General features: G+C 44.9%; 1 protein-coding gene across 1 annotated transcript in view; it reads right to left on the bottom strand.

Moving 5' to 3' along the window:
* Positions 1-12,670, bottom strand: part of LOC130283082 (pancreatic lipase-related protein 2-like) — an 83,423-nt gene extending 70,753 nt beyond the window's left edge. The window contains exons 1-4 of the mRNA XM_056532272.1: positions 12,622-12,670; positions 8,105-8,256; positions 3,960-4,085; positions 110-244 (exon numbers count right to left, since the gene is read on the bottom strand). Of these exons, the coding sequence (XP_056388247.1) occupies positions 110-244; positions 3,960-4,085; positions 8,105-8,256; positions 12,622-12,670 (462 nt within the window). The remainder of the gene's footprint in view (positions 1-109; positions 245-3,959; positions 4,086-8,104; positions 8,257-12,621) is intronic.
* Between the last annotated feature and the right edge of the window lie 3,682 nt (positions 12,671-16,352).

Genomic DNA, 16,352 nt, shown 5'->3' with positions numbered 1-16,352 from the left:
TAAAGATGATTCCTGATAACATGAAGCTGGTCTCAGCAGTCATATATCTGTACAGTATCCAGTGAAGATAGATATACGTTGTATTTAGGATCCGCTGGACGTTACTAACCACAATCGTGTTGATAAAATAGGCGATTTCTGCTCCAACAACTTGGACGTTGTTCATTGCCTGGAAATAAATGGCGCGGGATCCTCCCCTCCAGTCTACACATAGGCAGTTGACGTCTTCTACTTGTAAAATTGTCTGAAAGAAAGTATTGGCAGATCCCATAATGGATTGGGGATAAAAATAACATATAATTCCTGACAGTTGGATCATTATGTGCTGTGGATGCTGTATCTGGTGCCAAGCAGGGACTCAAAGCTGCAAAGCCTCACACCAGCAAGGAGTCACAGCAGCAGGGTCTCAAACCAGTAGGGACTCACACCAGCAAGGACTTACACCAACAGGGACTCATATCAGTAGGGACTCACACCAGCAGGAACTCATATCAGTAGGGACTCACACCAGCAGGGACTGATATCAGTAGGGACTCACACCAGCAGGAACTCATTTCAGTAGGGACTTGCACCAGCAGAGATTGACTCTAGCAGAGACTAACACCAACAGAGACTCACAGCAGCAGAAATTCACTCTAGCAGAGACTTACAGAAGGAGGGACTCACACCAGCAGGGACTCACACCACAGGGACTCACGCCAGCAGGGATTTACTGTAGCAGAGACTCACACCAGCAGGGACTCACACCAGTAGAGCCTTACAGCAGCAGGGACTCACACCAGCAGGGATTTACAGTAGCAGAGACTCACAGATGCCGGGACTAACACCAGCAGGGACTAACACCAGTAGGGACTAATACCAGCAGGGACTCACACCAACAGGCACTCACAACAACAGGCACTCACACCAGCAGGGACTCACACCAGCAGGGATTTACAGTAGCAGAGACTCACAGGATCAGGGACACACACCAGCAGGGACTCACTCCTGCAGAGACTCACTCTAGCAGGGATTTACAGTAGCAGAGACTCACACCAGCAGGGACCTACACCAGCAGGGACTTGCACCACACGGACTCACTCCAGCAGGGATTTACAGTAGCAGAGACTCACAGCAGCAGGGACTAACACCAGCAGGGACTCACAACAGCAGGGACTCACACCAGCAGGGACTCACACTAGCAGGGACTCACAGCAGCAGGGACTAACTCCAGCAGGGACTCACAACAGCAGGGACTCACACCAGCAGGGACTCACACCAGCAGGGACTCACACCAGGCATCAGACTTATTTTGCAGAACAGCACTGGAATACAGACCTCTTGCTTGATAAGAATGGGTGATAGAGGAACATCCTGCCTCCTCCTTTTTATATCAGCATCTGTGGCCTAGAGCTGATGTAAGAACAGATTGCACAATGGGATTTGTTGCACTTGTATCCCTATTTCTGGTGTGTGCTGAACTTAGATTTGGGTTTTCCAAGTTAACACCTGGTAGAAGAGAAAGACCCTTCTTCATTTCTACAGTATAGATTAGAGTGGGGCTGTTCATTTGTTGCCTTCTTTTCTTTTAAACCTAACATTTCTTGTAATTCACTAGTAACTCGTTCTAGTCTTATACAGTTGTTCTTGGTTTTCTTTGTAGTCCTTGTGTCTGTATTCTGATGCTGCTGTTGTGCGCCTCATCTGCCTGTCTATTAAGCTTGTATAATTTGTTTCTGATAAGTCTTTTGTCAGCAGGTCCTAGCACCTACTTGTTGTCTATGCTGGGAAAAGGTATCAATAAGAACAGTACGGCTTAGTTGCCTTGTATTAGGTTAGAGTTCAGGGAAAGATATTGGGAAAGATTAGGGACAGCTAGTTAGGTAGGTCCTTATATTTGTCACTGTTTGTCATTGCTATCTTTATTCATGGTGCCATCATTAGAGATGAGTGCATTTTTGGAAAATTCGATTAGGCTGATTCAACAAATTTCCCCAAAAATGTGGTTCAATATGAATTTATTTGCAGCAAATCACCTCAATAGGGGCGTAGAACACTTTGCTTTGTTGTAACACGCATAGGGAGTGTCCTGTGTTAGTGAAATAATACTGTTATTCAGGATGACATGCAGATTCTGACTGGCCCCTATTAGCTTTAGAGTTGTTGTACACCCCACTGCAGAAGTACGGAGTCACTGTGCAGTACACCCAAAAGTGCACTTTCTGTCTCTCTCTCCCTTCTCTCCCCCTTCACTTTTCGGCAGTGATTTGGGCTTGTAGTGAATGCTGTTTTTGTGTGCAACATACACACTGCTTTCTCTGTGCAATAAAACGCTGAAACGGCAGGCTGCAGCAATGGCTGCCGATTTATATAGGGCTGGCTGGCTGCTGATAAGCTGCATGCTGCAGGATCATCCCGCCTACCCGCCTTCCCAGAGTTCCTTGCTCCATGTCCTGCCATTTTAGATGCCCCGGAGCCTGGACTGCACTAAATAGATTTTAATGAAGCGATTTGCTTTCTTTATCGAATTGTGGCGATATTCGGATTCGTTACGAATCAAATGTTTTCATAAAATTCATAATGAATTTGGATTTGTCAGATTCGATTTGTACCTCCCTAGCCATCATCTTCTATGGTTCCTGTGTTCATTGTTGAGTTGCTCTTCTTCTTGTTTTCAATATGTGGTTTGTATGTTTTTCTTGTGTTTTTCTATTTTTGATATAGTGACCTACGATGGCCCCGACATATGATGAAATCGACATACGATGCTTTTTTATGTCAGGGCCATCGCATTAAGTGCTATCCGGCAGCGCTATCCGATGCTCCGGGGTGCCCTCCAGGTCCAGCGCTGGTCTTCCGGTGTCTTCTCGGCCCTCTCCAATGACGTCAATACGCTGCTGCACACGCCATCCAATAGGAATGGCGTACACAGCGGTGTAATGACGTCGCTACGCAGGCCCAGTAAGGCCTTGCGGAAGACAGAAGAGGACCGGAGAAGACAGAAGAGGACCGGAGAAGACAGAAGAGGACCGGAGAAGACAGAAGAGGACCGGAGAAGACAGCAGAGGATGGAGAAGACAGAAGAGGACCGGAGAAGACAGAAGAGGACCGGAGAAGACAGAAGAGGACCGGAGAAGACAGCAGAGGACCGGAGAAGACAGCAGAGGACCGGAGAAGACAGAAGAGGACCGGAGAAGACAGAAGAGGACCTGAGAAGACAGCAGAGGACCGGAGAAGACAGAAGAGGACCGGAGAAGACAGAAGAGGACCGGAGAAGACAGAAGAGGACCGGAGAAGACAGAAGAGGACCGGAGAAGACAGAAGAGGACCGGAGAAGACAGCAGAGGATGGAGAAGACAGAAGAGGACCGGAGAAGACAGAAGAGGACCGGAGAAGACAGAAGAGGACCGGAGAAGACAGAAGAGGACCGGAGAAGACAGCAGAGGACCGGAGAAGACAGCAGAGGACCAGAGAAGACAGCAGAGGACCGGAGAAGACAGCAGAGGACCGGAGAACACAGCGGAGGACCGGAGAAGACCAGGAGAGCGTAGCGGAGGCCCGGGGTCACCATCGGGAGCGGCGGAGACACCATCTCCAGCGGCAGGGACAGGTGAGTACAGCTTCCTATACTTTACATTGCACGAATCCCTCAACATACGATGGATTCGACAAATGATGGCTCGTTTGGAACGAATTACCATCGTATGTTGAGGGACCACTGTACTATTTGGCTCTGCTGTAAGTATAGGAGTACCAGCATTAGCATCTGAGAAAAGAACGCCACAATTATGACCCAGGACTGTTAAAAGGTGAAGCCCAGTTCTGCTTTTAGGCGACCAGCCGATGTCCTTATGGGAGGTCCTCCCTTATGATCTCAGATGTTGGGGAATCACTGTATTGCAGCTGTAGACTTCATGTCTTCATCTTTTTAGGAAGTGACAGAGCTCTGGGAGTCAGTACTGGGACCAGTTCACACTTACCTGGCACATGTTCACCAACCATTCGTCGCCGCCGCTCTCGGTGTATCCATGGATAATGAACACAGAATTTCTGCTGCCATTAAAGTTTGATTGATAAATGGATGAGAGATTTCTGGCGCTGACGACCTGGAAGGAGAAAACGGAGATGTCAATAGTAATGAGAATTATAATATATAGTGATGACAGACGATCATAGAGGCCGAGAGAAAGATAAAAAGAAGATCATTGGGCAATGATTGGAGGAGGACGCAGGGATGACGGGTCAAACATTAGTGTGGGGGGGGGGGGTTGCAGTTAACTCCTCAAGTGTTCATAAACTTTACTGTAAGTAATAGACAAGGGGGTTGATGGTGACCGCTAGAGATGAGCGAACTTACAGTAAATTCGATTCGTCACGAACTTCTCAGCTCAGCAGTTGATGACTTTTCCTGCATAAATTAGTTTAGCTTTCCGGTGCTCCCGTGGGCTGGAAAAGATGGATACAGTCCTAGGAAAGATTCTCCTAGGACTGTATCCAACTTTTCCAGCCCACGGGAGCACCTGAAAGCTGAACTAATTTATGCAGGATAATCATCAACTGCCGAGCCGAGAAGTTCGTGACGAATCTAATTTACTGTAAGTTCGCTCATCTCTAGTGACCGCCCAAGCTGAGGTCAGAGGGCAGTAATCAGTCCTCTGCTGGCATAGTCTGGGACATTTTACTTATATGAGGCCCTACAAGCTTGACAGTTAGGGGAAACATATACAGTGGTCCCTCAACATACGATGGTAATCCGTTCCAAATCGACCATTGTTTGTTGAAACCATCGCATGTTGAGGGATCCGTGCAATGTAAAGTATAGGACAGTGGTCTACAACCTGCGGACCTCCAGATGTTGCAAAACTACACCACCCAGCATGCCCGGAAGGCCAACGGCTGTCCGGGCATGCTGGGAGTTGTAGTTTTGCAACATCTGGAGGTCGGCAGGTTGAAGACCACTGTTAGAGGAAGTTGTACTCATGTGTCCCCGACGCTTCGGACGGTCACCGCTGCCCGGGATGTCGCCGTCCATCGCTGTCGCCGTGGTCCCCTGATGCTCCTGCAAGGCCTCTGCTTCCCCGGCATCCTCGCTCTCCGTCGCCGCCATCACGTCGCTACGCACGGCGCTCCTATTGGATGACGGGACGGCGTGCGCAGCGACGCGATGACGACGATGGAGAGCGCCGACGATGGAGGGGATCCCGAAGAGGACGCGCCGGAGCCCCGAGGACAGGTAAGTGATCGTCAGCGGACCACACGGGGCACCATAAACGGCTATCCGGTGGCAGCTGAAGCAGTCTGCGCTGCCGTATAGCCGTTTATGCGATGGCCCCGACATACAAAAGCATCGTATGTTGATGCTGCCTTCACCATGCGATGGCCTCTGAGAGTGATCGTATGCTGAAATGATCGTATGTCGGGGCCATCGTAGGTCGAGGGGTCACTGTATAGAAGTACCCAGTGCTTGGTACTTCTCATTTGGAAATATCAAATGTGGTCTATACCAATTGGATTGTGGTTTTATTTGACAAAGCCTCCATCCTTTGAGCCAGGGACATGGTGGTACACAGGCTTTACCCTGAGCAAGGGGTCTCAGTCTTAGCAATAGGCATATTTGAATAGGGGTATTTGAATCTGAAGTTTTCACAGTAAAATAAATATACATTGCTCAACTGGTTAATAACTTTTGATCGCATGGGGTCTCAGAAGTGAAACCCCATGTGATTAATCCGTCAGCCCCTTTACTACTACTCCCAACATGGAGCAGGCTCTGTTCCATGATGGGAATAGTAGTACTAACACTGCAGTAGTCTCCCTAGTCGCCTGCAGACTCCTTCAGCCAGGGAACTACTACTCCTATTATGGAAACGAGTCTTAGTAGTAGTATTACCACAGAAGTGCAGGAGACCCGGGTGCGAAAAACCATCTTATCCCCTCTTGTCAATTCAATGACTCTCATCATCTCAGAAACTAGCCCAGGACACCTACTGACTTTACAGGGTTAAAACCTTACCAACCACATCACCACCTGCTTCTGTTTCATTTAGGTCGGGACTAAAATAAAACGTTTAAGAACTGTGCCTCCATGTAGGTTTATGATCTAATACTAAGAGTGAAGTCACCTGTTGAACTGCACTGTTCTCTGTTCTTGTTCTTCCACCCTCCATTGTCCTAGCTTCATCTGTACCATCATAACACCAAGGACACACCAAGGTGCAATCATCAGGGCACTGTGCAGTGATCCCTCAACTTACAATGGCCTCAACATACAATAGTTTCAACCTACAATGGTCTTTTCTGGACCATTGTAACTATAAAACAAAAAACACAAAAAGCCAGCACAACTACAGGATATACGAGTGCATGCTGCTGTAGCAAATGCAAACTATACAAACAAAAAATTGCAGCGGGACATTTTATCAAAAACATTTTTTCAATATTTTTTAAAAGGCTCTCAGCGCACTTTTTGATCAAAAAATGTCCCCCATCCGCCACGTGGAGGCGGCCATTTTCGGATGGTCCCTAACATACATTATGAGTCTAATACTCACAACTCTCACCTCTGCTGTGCATATAGCCTCTTGACTGGGCGGATGGGGGACATTTTTAGATGAAAAAGTGCGCTCAGAGCCTTTTAAAAAATATTTTAAAATGTTTTTGATAAAATGTGCCGCTGCAACTTTTTGTTTGTATAGTTTGCATTTGCCACAGCAGCATGCACTCGTATATCCTGTAGTTGTGCTGGCTATTTGTGTTTTTGTTGTATGATACTTTGAGGGAATGGCACCCTCTCCAGCCATTCACCCCTCCCCCTTTCCCAGGAGGGAGTTTAAATGTTTAAATTGATGGTTGATCTAGCATACAACCCAGTCAAGAGGCTTTATGCACAGCAGAGGTGAGAGTTGTGAGTATTAGACTCATAATGTATGTTAGGGAGCATCCGAAAATGGCTGCCTCCACGTGGCATATGGGGGACATTTTTTGATCAAAAAGTGCCTTTTAAAAAATATTTAAAAAAAGTTTTGATAAAATATGCCGCTGCTATTTTTTGTTTGTACCATTGTAACTATAAACCAGACTCAACATACAATGTACGGACAGTCCAGATCTGTGAAATGTGTCAATGGCTGAAAGAACCGACCAATCAGAATGGGCATTCACTGGTAAAACTGTATTACTGAAGTGTATGCACTGACCGGTGTCTGGTAGCGCCTCCTACAGTACAGGGAGGTATTACATGTTCTGTACTCTTTACCTGTATTACTGAAGTGTATGCACTGACTGGTGTCTGGTAGCGCCCCCTACAGTACAGGGAGGTATTACATGTTCTGTTCTCTTTACCTGTATTACTGAAGTGTATGCACTGACTGGTGTTTCGCAGCGCCCCCTACAGTACAGGGAGGTATTACATGTTCTGTACTCTTTACCTGTATTACTGAAGTGTATGCACTGACTGGTGTCTGGTAGCGCCTCCTACAGTACAGGGAGGTATTACATGTTCTGTACTCTTTACCTGTATTACTGAAGAGTATGCACTGACTGGCTGTCTGGTAACGCCCCCTACAGTACATGGAGGTACTACATGTTCTGTACTCTTTACCTGTGACAGGGATAGCTGCTCCTTTGGACACCAGGTGAGAGCGGCTCCATTACTTTTTTAGGACATTGTGTGTTCTGTACAGGACCCTGAAGAAGCTCCTGTCCTCTACACAGACAGTGGTTACAGCTCCCAGCAGATCTTTCTTACTTTTATATGTTAGGATTTTCTTTATCTATATTATTTATCTACTTTTTATATGTAATCCTCAATTTTTCCTATTTTTGGATGACATTTTGGGGGCTTCAGAACCAATTACCAGGTTTCCATGGAATTATGGTTTCAACATACAATAGTCGTCCTGGAACCACTTGAGGGACCACTGTATTGGGGGGTATGCACAAGGCACAACCTACAAAGAGTCTAATATCTTCCTCAACAGTGGAAAAATCTAAAAGGTCCGTGGCCACTCTAGCTCCCATTGACCCAATATTGCTGCTTAAGGCACTTTAAGTCCAACCTGGTCTAGGAACCTGATCTGCATTCTCCTGTTGGTACATTGAACTGGAAGGATCGGGACCACCTTACCTGATATTGGTCGATGTTATTGATCGTGAAGAGAAAGAACCGGGTTTTTATTGATTCAGGAGATTGTGGAAATATGGAGATCATCCGCCACAAGGACCAGTATGGGGACTCATTGGTGACACATCCTATGTCCGCATAGCATTTCGTTCTACCTTCACCAGAATGAATAACAGGTGTGTTATATATAGTGTGAGGAACGCTGTATACGCAGGTCACAATACACATCTAATCCTTCAGTCACACTCTATGGCTGCAGCTCCGGAGGTGACTAAGATATAAGATGATGTATTCCCAATGACAATTACACTTACGTTCTAATGGAAAAGATTAGTGAAAAAAGTAAAATAGTAGAGAACAGAGATTTAAAGGGTCACTCTCATTAAAACTAATGTTTGCTCTTGCACTCCTCATGGTAAATAAAAAAAATTCTAATATACTTTGTTTAAAAAAACATTTTTTTGTTGTGCTTAAAAAAGCTCAAAAACACATTTTTTCCCCATCTCATACACAGACTTTGGACCAAAGTCCAAAGACAGAAAGTGCTGAGGGGGGTGTGTCCAGCTTCATCCAATCATAGCTCCTCTCACACTTAACTGCCATTTGCTGCTAGTTGGACACACCCCCTCAGCACTCCAGACTGCACTTCCTGTGTTTGGACCTCGGTCCCAAGTCTGTGTATGAGATGGGGGAAAATGTGCTCTTGAGCTTTTTTACGCACAAATAAAACATAGAAAACTTCATTTTTATTTTTGAAACAAAGTATATTAGAAATATTTTTTATTTACCATGAGGAGTGCAAGAGCAAACATTAGTTTTAATGAGAGTGCCCATTTAAAGGGGTTCTCTGGAGAATAAATGTAAATTTTAAAAGAGCTGAGGGAGGAATGAAAAAGAAAACCATGTAGGGTCACCTGCCCCCAATCCCCTCTCCAGTGCCCTTCTGACGGTGCCAGTCCTCACTGCAGGGCACTTCCTGTTTTCTTTTCTACACATAGGAAATGCCTGTGTGGTAGTCATGAAGGTAAAGGAATATCTGATCACTTTGTGATGCCAGGGCACTGTTAGCCTATACAAGGTCCGAGGTTGGAGACAGCGTCTCCTGGGCCAGACACGGGGAGTAAAGGAAGAAACCAACATCAGGTTTCGGATAACTATCTTTTCTGAGCAGGGTGTAGATGGTATTACACAGGGTATGGTGCAGTGGAGAGGATGCAGCGTAACCCCTTGGGAGCCCCGTTGCCTTGCTGGGACATGTGGTGCATTTACCAAATTAATTGATACTGACTTGAGACTTGGAGAATGGTCCTGGTAGTTAGGGTTCTGTCAAGGTCTTATAGCCTCCTCCGCCAGGACATGAACTTCCACCGTGTGGGTGATCCTTGCAGAATGACCGGATGAAGTAGATTTGATCTGGGCCTTCCCTTAGAGCACACGAAACACCTTTACCACACTGATGCTCAGACTGGTCTGGACTCAACTAGGGCAACTCCTCCCCCACTACGCTATAGGGGCTAGAATTTAGGGGTTAACAATGGCAGGCAGGGCCACATGGGGTTTACACAGCTCCTCTCTTGAGGGTACTGTAACACATAAATAACATACATTGCGATAACATCAACAAAATACTCAGAAAAATATTTTACCGTATTTTTCGCCATATTAGACGCACACAATTTTAAAGGAGGGAAATCTAGAAAAAAAAAGATTCTGAACCAAATACAATTTAAAGTATAGGACAGTGATCTTCAACCTGCGGACCTCCAGATGTTGCACAACTACAAATCCCAGCATGCCCGGACAGCCGATGGCATGCCGGGAGTTGTAGTTTTGCAACATCTGGAGGTCCGTAGGTTGAAGACCACTGGTATAGGAGGAAATAATCACGTGTCCCCGCCGCTCCGGACCGTCACTGCTCGTCACCGCTGCCCTGGATGTCGCCCTCCATCGCTGTCGCAGCATCCCCGGGGTGTCCCCGTTGCTCCGGAATGTCTCTGCTGCTCGGTATGATCGCTCTCAGTCGCCGCCATCACGTCACTACGCAAGCTGATCCTATTGGATGACAGGACGGCGTGCGCGGCGACGTGATGACGACGAAGGAGAGCGCCGGCCATGCAGGGGATCCCGGCACAGAGCAGAAACCGAGGAGGCAGGTAAGGTCCCTCCCGGTATCCTGTAAGCTGTTCGGGACGCCGTGATTTCACTGCGACGTTCCCGAACAGCCCGAATGAGCAGTGTCACTTTCGCATCAGACGCGGCGGTCAGCTTTGATCGCTGTGTCTGAAGGGTTAATACAGGGCATCACCGCGGTTGGTAATGTCCTGTATTAGCCGCGGGTCCCGGCCGTTGATGGCCGCAGGGACCGCCGCGATAGGACAGGGTTTTAATGTGTATTTGCCGTATAAGACGCACCAACTTCCCCCCCCCCCCCCCCCCCCCCCCACAGTTTTGGGGAAGAAAAAGTGCGAAAAATACAGTACTTCTTACTAAAGTGCAAAACATAATTAATAGAACAAGACGTTTCACAGTAAGCCAAACACCTGTGCTGCGGGGCTGCCTGAAGCATCTAAAGCCACAGGACACCACACCTGCTCAGCCAATTAGTGACAGCAGCAGTGACCCCGCCCCCAGTGATTGGCATGTCCTGTGTTAGAAGGATGCCAGAAGTGCTCGACAGCAGGGACTGGTACTGGCAGGATGGCACTGGGTAGAGTTCTACAGCAGAAAGTACAGTTTTTTTTTTCTTCATCATCCCATCCTGAGTGTTTTTGAATATAGCAGTAACTCTCCAGAGAACCCCTTTAATGTAGATAAAGTTTAATCTGTGTCATGAAGAGCTCTGTAAACTTCTGACAGTCTTTGTGAGAAAGATTCTGTAACCCTTTCACAGTGGTGCCTGGCACATCTCCAATAGAATAACCTTAAGCCGACTATGTAGTAAAAACAATAAGAAGCTTTTATTTTATAAGGTCCTACGCATCCATGGCTCTTCATCAGGCATAAAATACACAGGGGATACAAAGTGTCACCATTTACCATGTCAGGCACAAGATTATGTGTGATACCTCGCGATGCCACAGTACCGAGCTCTATCTCACTCTGCTCCACAATGATATGTATATACCTGGGAATGATGAATGGAGCTGAATATCTAGTAAAGACATTTATCCATCAGGATTTTCTCACAGACCATGAGGAGGAGGTATGGGGGGGTGGGGGGGTGCACTCCTAAACATAGCCCAGCAGGTTCAAGCTTATATGTTTTCAGAAGAGCCGGGGATCAGGTAGCACCTTGTGAAATAAAGCCCTTTCTTCTTATTATAATGGTCTATTATGGTGGAGAGGTTCCTGGTCCGTCACCTCCTCTGCCTGTTTGTATTATGTATTATGCACATTCATACAGAGCCCGGAGGAACCACTGACCAATAACTTTTCATGTTAGGAGAGGATTTGTGCTCTTAGCTCATCCACATCTGGTAAGGGGCCCCCATAATATTATCATGATACTGCAGTTGTATTTACAGGCTTCACTGGGTGCGCTCCGTTTTATCTTTGCTTCCTACTCTGCACACATAAAAGTGATAACTATAGTGCCCCCAGAACAATGACATCCACAGTGCCCCCCATAAAAGTAACATCCACAGTGCCACCAGAACAGGGACATCCACAGTGCCCCCCATAAAAGTAACATCCACAGTGCCCCCCATGTAAGTGACATCTATAGTGCCCCCAGAACAATGACATCCCAGTGTCCGCTATAAAAGTAACATCCACAGTGCCCACTATAAAAGTAACATCCACAGTGTCCCCCATAAAAGCAACATTCACAGAGCCCCCCATGTAAGTGACATCCACAGTGCCCCCTATAAAAGTAACATCCACAGTGCCTCCCATCAAAGTAACATCCACAGTGCCCCCATAAAAGTAACATCCACAGTGCCCCCATGTAAGTGACATCTATAGTGCCCCCCATGTAACTGACATCCACAGTGCCCCCATGTAAGTGACATCCACAGTGCCCTCAAAAAAGTAACATTCACGGTGCCTCCAGAACAGTGACATCCACAGCACCCCCAGAACAGTGACATCCACAGCACCCCCAGAACAGTGACATCTACAGTGCCCCCTTAACAGTGATCACCACCAGCCAGTCCCTCCCTCTTCTCCTTGATCTCTGGTACCTGTTTGACTGGAGACATAGATAATAATTTGGGTTTGTATACAGTTCTGACAATCCTCTACAAGCTTAATGGGTTACACTCAAAACTGGGGAATTTTACCTGAACTGATACATTGTAACAGACCATCAGGGCACATCTTATGATGAGATTGGCAGCACGGTGGCTCAGTGGTTAGCCCTGTTGCATTGCTGGAATACTGGGTCCAAATCGCACCAAAGCCATCTGCAGAGAGTTTGTATGTTTGTCTGTTTCCTCCCACACTGATTGGTTTATATTGTGAGCCCCACTGGGGGTGGGGACCAATATCTACAATATTCCAGAATTCATCAGATTTCTTACCTTGTGCAAAGACCACCATAGAGAGGAATGTCAAAACTGCCAAAGCCATCTGGAAGGGAAAACATTGGTGGTTACACCCTGAGGTTCTCCTGAGAGGTCATATGGGCTTCTTTGAGGACTTCTGAGGGTCTAAGATATTTTATAAGGTTCTGCTGTAGAAACTTTTTGATGGAACAAGATTTCAAAATCTGGACACAATAATGAACAGAAGCTCCCATTTTGCATTGTATTAAACATCTACAACAGTAGTCACAAAACTGTGGATCTCCAGCTGTTGCAAAACTACAACTCTGAGCATGCTCCAACACAATACAAGATCATCAACTGAGCGGATGATATACACAATACAGTATGATCTGCAGGTTCCATGTTATAGAGCAGGAAGAGCTGAGGTGATGATATACATATATACAATAAAGTACAATCTGCAGGTATCATGTTATAGAGCTGGAGAAGCTGAGTAGATGATATATACAATACAGTACAATCTGCAGGTATCATGTTATAGAGCAGGAGGAGCTGAGCAGATCATATATACAATACAGTACAATCTGCAGGTAACATGTTATAGTGCAGGAGGAGCTGAGCAGGTGATATATACAATACAGTACAATCTGCAGGTATCATGTTACAGAGCAGGAGGAGTTGAGCAGATCATATATACAATATAGTACAATCTGCAGGTGTCATGTTATAGAGCAGGAAGAGCTGAGCAGATTATATATACAATAGAGTACAATCTGCAGGTGTCATGTTATAGAGCAGGAGGAGCTGAGCAGATGATATATACAATACAGTACAATCTGCATGTATCAGGTTATAGAGCAGGAGGAGCTGAGCAGATAATATATACAATACAGTACAATCTGCAGGTAACATGGTATAGAGCAGGAGGAGCTGAGCAGATTATATATACAATACATTACAATCTGCAGGTATCATGTTATAGAGCAGGAGGAGCTGAGCAGATTATATATACAATACAGTACAATCTGCAGGTATCATGTTATAGAGCAGGAGGAGCTGAACAGTTAATATATACAATACAGTACAATATGCAGGTATCATGTTATGGAGCAGGAGGAGTTGAGCAGATCATATTTACAATACAGTACAATCTGCAGGTATCAGTTTATAGAGCAGGATGAGCTGAGCAAATGATATATACAATAGGGTACAATCTGCAGGTAACATGTTATAGAGCAGGAAGAGCTGATCAGATGATATATACAATACAGTACAAAATGCAGGTATCATGTTATAGAGCAGGAGGAGCTGAGCAGATCATATATACAATACAGTACAATCTGCAGGTATCATGTTATAGAGCAGGAGGAGCTGAGCAGATCATATATACAATACAGTACAATCTGCAGGTATCAGGTTATAGAGCAGGAGGAGCTGAGCAGATGATATATACATTACAGTACAATCTGCAGGTATCATGTTATAGAGCAGGGGGAGCTGAGCAGATTATATATACAATACATTGCAATCTGCTGGTATCATGTTATAGAGCAGGAGGAGCTGAGCAGGTGATATATACAATACAGTACAATCTGCAGGTATCATGTTATAGAGCAGGAGGAGCTGAGCAGATGATAAATACAATACTGTACAATCTGCAGGTATCATGTTATAGAGCAGGATGAGCTGAGCAGATGATATATGCAATACAGTACAATCTGCAGGTAACATGGAATAGAGCAGGAGGAGCTGAGCAGATGACATATACAATACAGTACAATATGCAGGTATCATGTTATAGAGCAGGAGGAGCTGAGCAGATGATATATACAATATAGTACAATCTGCAGGTATAATGTTATAGAGCAGGAGGAGCTGAGCAGATCATATATACAATACAGTACAATCTGCAGGTATCATGTTATAGAGCAGGAGGAGCTGAGCAGAAATATATACAATACAGTACAGTCCTCAGCTTCATCAGTTCTATAATGTGACACTGTTAGATCGGACGACACTAACCTCACTCAGATCCAACTGCTGAGCTCCTGCGGTGTCAGTAACTGGAAGAGCCAAGGATCCTTCACTACATGTAAGAAATGCCCAGGTGTGGTGCAATCCTATGTACACATCCGCATAGTACAACAGATCACAATGTTCTACAATAAACGGGAAGAAGCTGAGAATGTTACTATATATCAGGAAAGAGGAAACAACAGCCAACAAGTGAGTCAGAGAAGAGTTCAGTGCCTATAGATCAGATATAGGATGAAGGTGATAAGTGATCAGTCTATTGATCAGATATAGGATGAAGGTGATCAGTGATAAGTGTCTATAGATAAGATATAGGATGAAGGTGATAAGTGATCAGTGTCTATAGATCATATACAGGATGAAGGTGATAAGTGATCAGTGTCTATAGATCAGATATAGGATGAAGGTGATAAGTGATCAGTGTCTATAGATCAGATGTAGGAGGAAGGTGATAAGTGATCAGTGTCTGCAGATCAGATGTAGGATGAAGGTAATCAGTGATCAGTGTCTATAGATCAGACATAGTATGAAGATGATAAGGGATCAGTGTCTATAGATCAGATATAGGGTGAAGGTGATAAGTGATCAGTGTCTATAGATCAGATATAGGATGAAGGTGATAAGTGATCAGTGTCTATAGATCAGACATAGTATGAAGATGATAAGGGATCAGTGTCTATAGATCAGGTATAGGATGAAGGTGGTAAGTGATCAGTGTCTATAGATCAGATATAGGATGAAGGTGACAAGCAATCAGTGTCTATAGATCAGATATAGGATGAAGATGATAAGTGATCAGTGTCTATAGATCAGATATAGAATGAAGGTGATAAGTGATCAGCGTCTATAGATCAGATATAGGATGAAGGTGATCAGTGATCAGTGTCTATAGATCAGATATAGGATGAAGGTGATCAGTGATCAGTGTCTATAGATCAGATATAGGATGAAGGTGATAAGTGATCAGTCTCTATAGATCAGATATAGGATGAAGGTGATAAGTGATCAGTCTCTATAGATCAGATATAGGATGAAGGTGATCAGTGTCTATAGATCAGATGTGGGATGAAGGTGGTAAGTGATCAGTGTCTATAGATCAAACATAGGATGAAGGTGATAATTGATCAGTGTCTATAGTTCAGATATAGGATGAAGGTGATAAGTGATCAGTGTCTATAGATCAGACATAGTATGAAGGGGATAAGGGATCAGTGTCTATAGATCAGATATAGGATGAAGGTGATAAGTGATCAGTGTCTATAGATCAGATATAGGATGAAGGTGATAAGTGATCAGTGTCTATAGATCAGACATAGTATGAAGGGGATAAGGGATCAGTGTCTATAGATCAGATATAGGGTGAAGGTGATAAGTGAACAGTGTCTATAGATCAGATATAGGATGAAGATGATAAGTGATCAGCGTCTATAGATCTGATATAGGATAAAGGTGATAAGTGATCAGTGTCTATAGATCAGATATAGGATGAAGGTGGTAAGTGATTAGTGTCTAAAGATCAAATATAGGATGAAGGTGATAATTGATCAGCGTCTATAGATCAGATATAGAATGAAGGTAACAAGCCATCAGTGTCTATAGATCAGATAAAGGATGAAGATGATAAGCGATCAGTGTCTATAGATCAGATATAGGATGAAGGTGATAAGTGATCAGTGTCTATAGATCAGATATAGGATGAAGGTGATCAGTGATCAGTGTCTATAGATCAG

The sequence above is a fragment of the Hyla sarda genome, chromosome 7, assembly GCF_029499605.1.
Source record: "Hyla sarda isolate aHylSar1 chromosome 7, aHylSar1.hap1, whole genome shotgun sequence".
Taxonomy (NCBI): Eukaryota; Metazoa; Chordata; class Amphibia; order Anura; family Hylidae; genus Hyla; species Hyla sarda.
The sequence above is the reverse complement of the archived record's forward strand: the minus strand, read 5'-3'. Positions and strand labels throughout refer to the sequence as shown.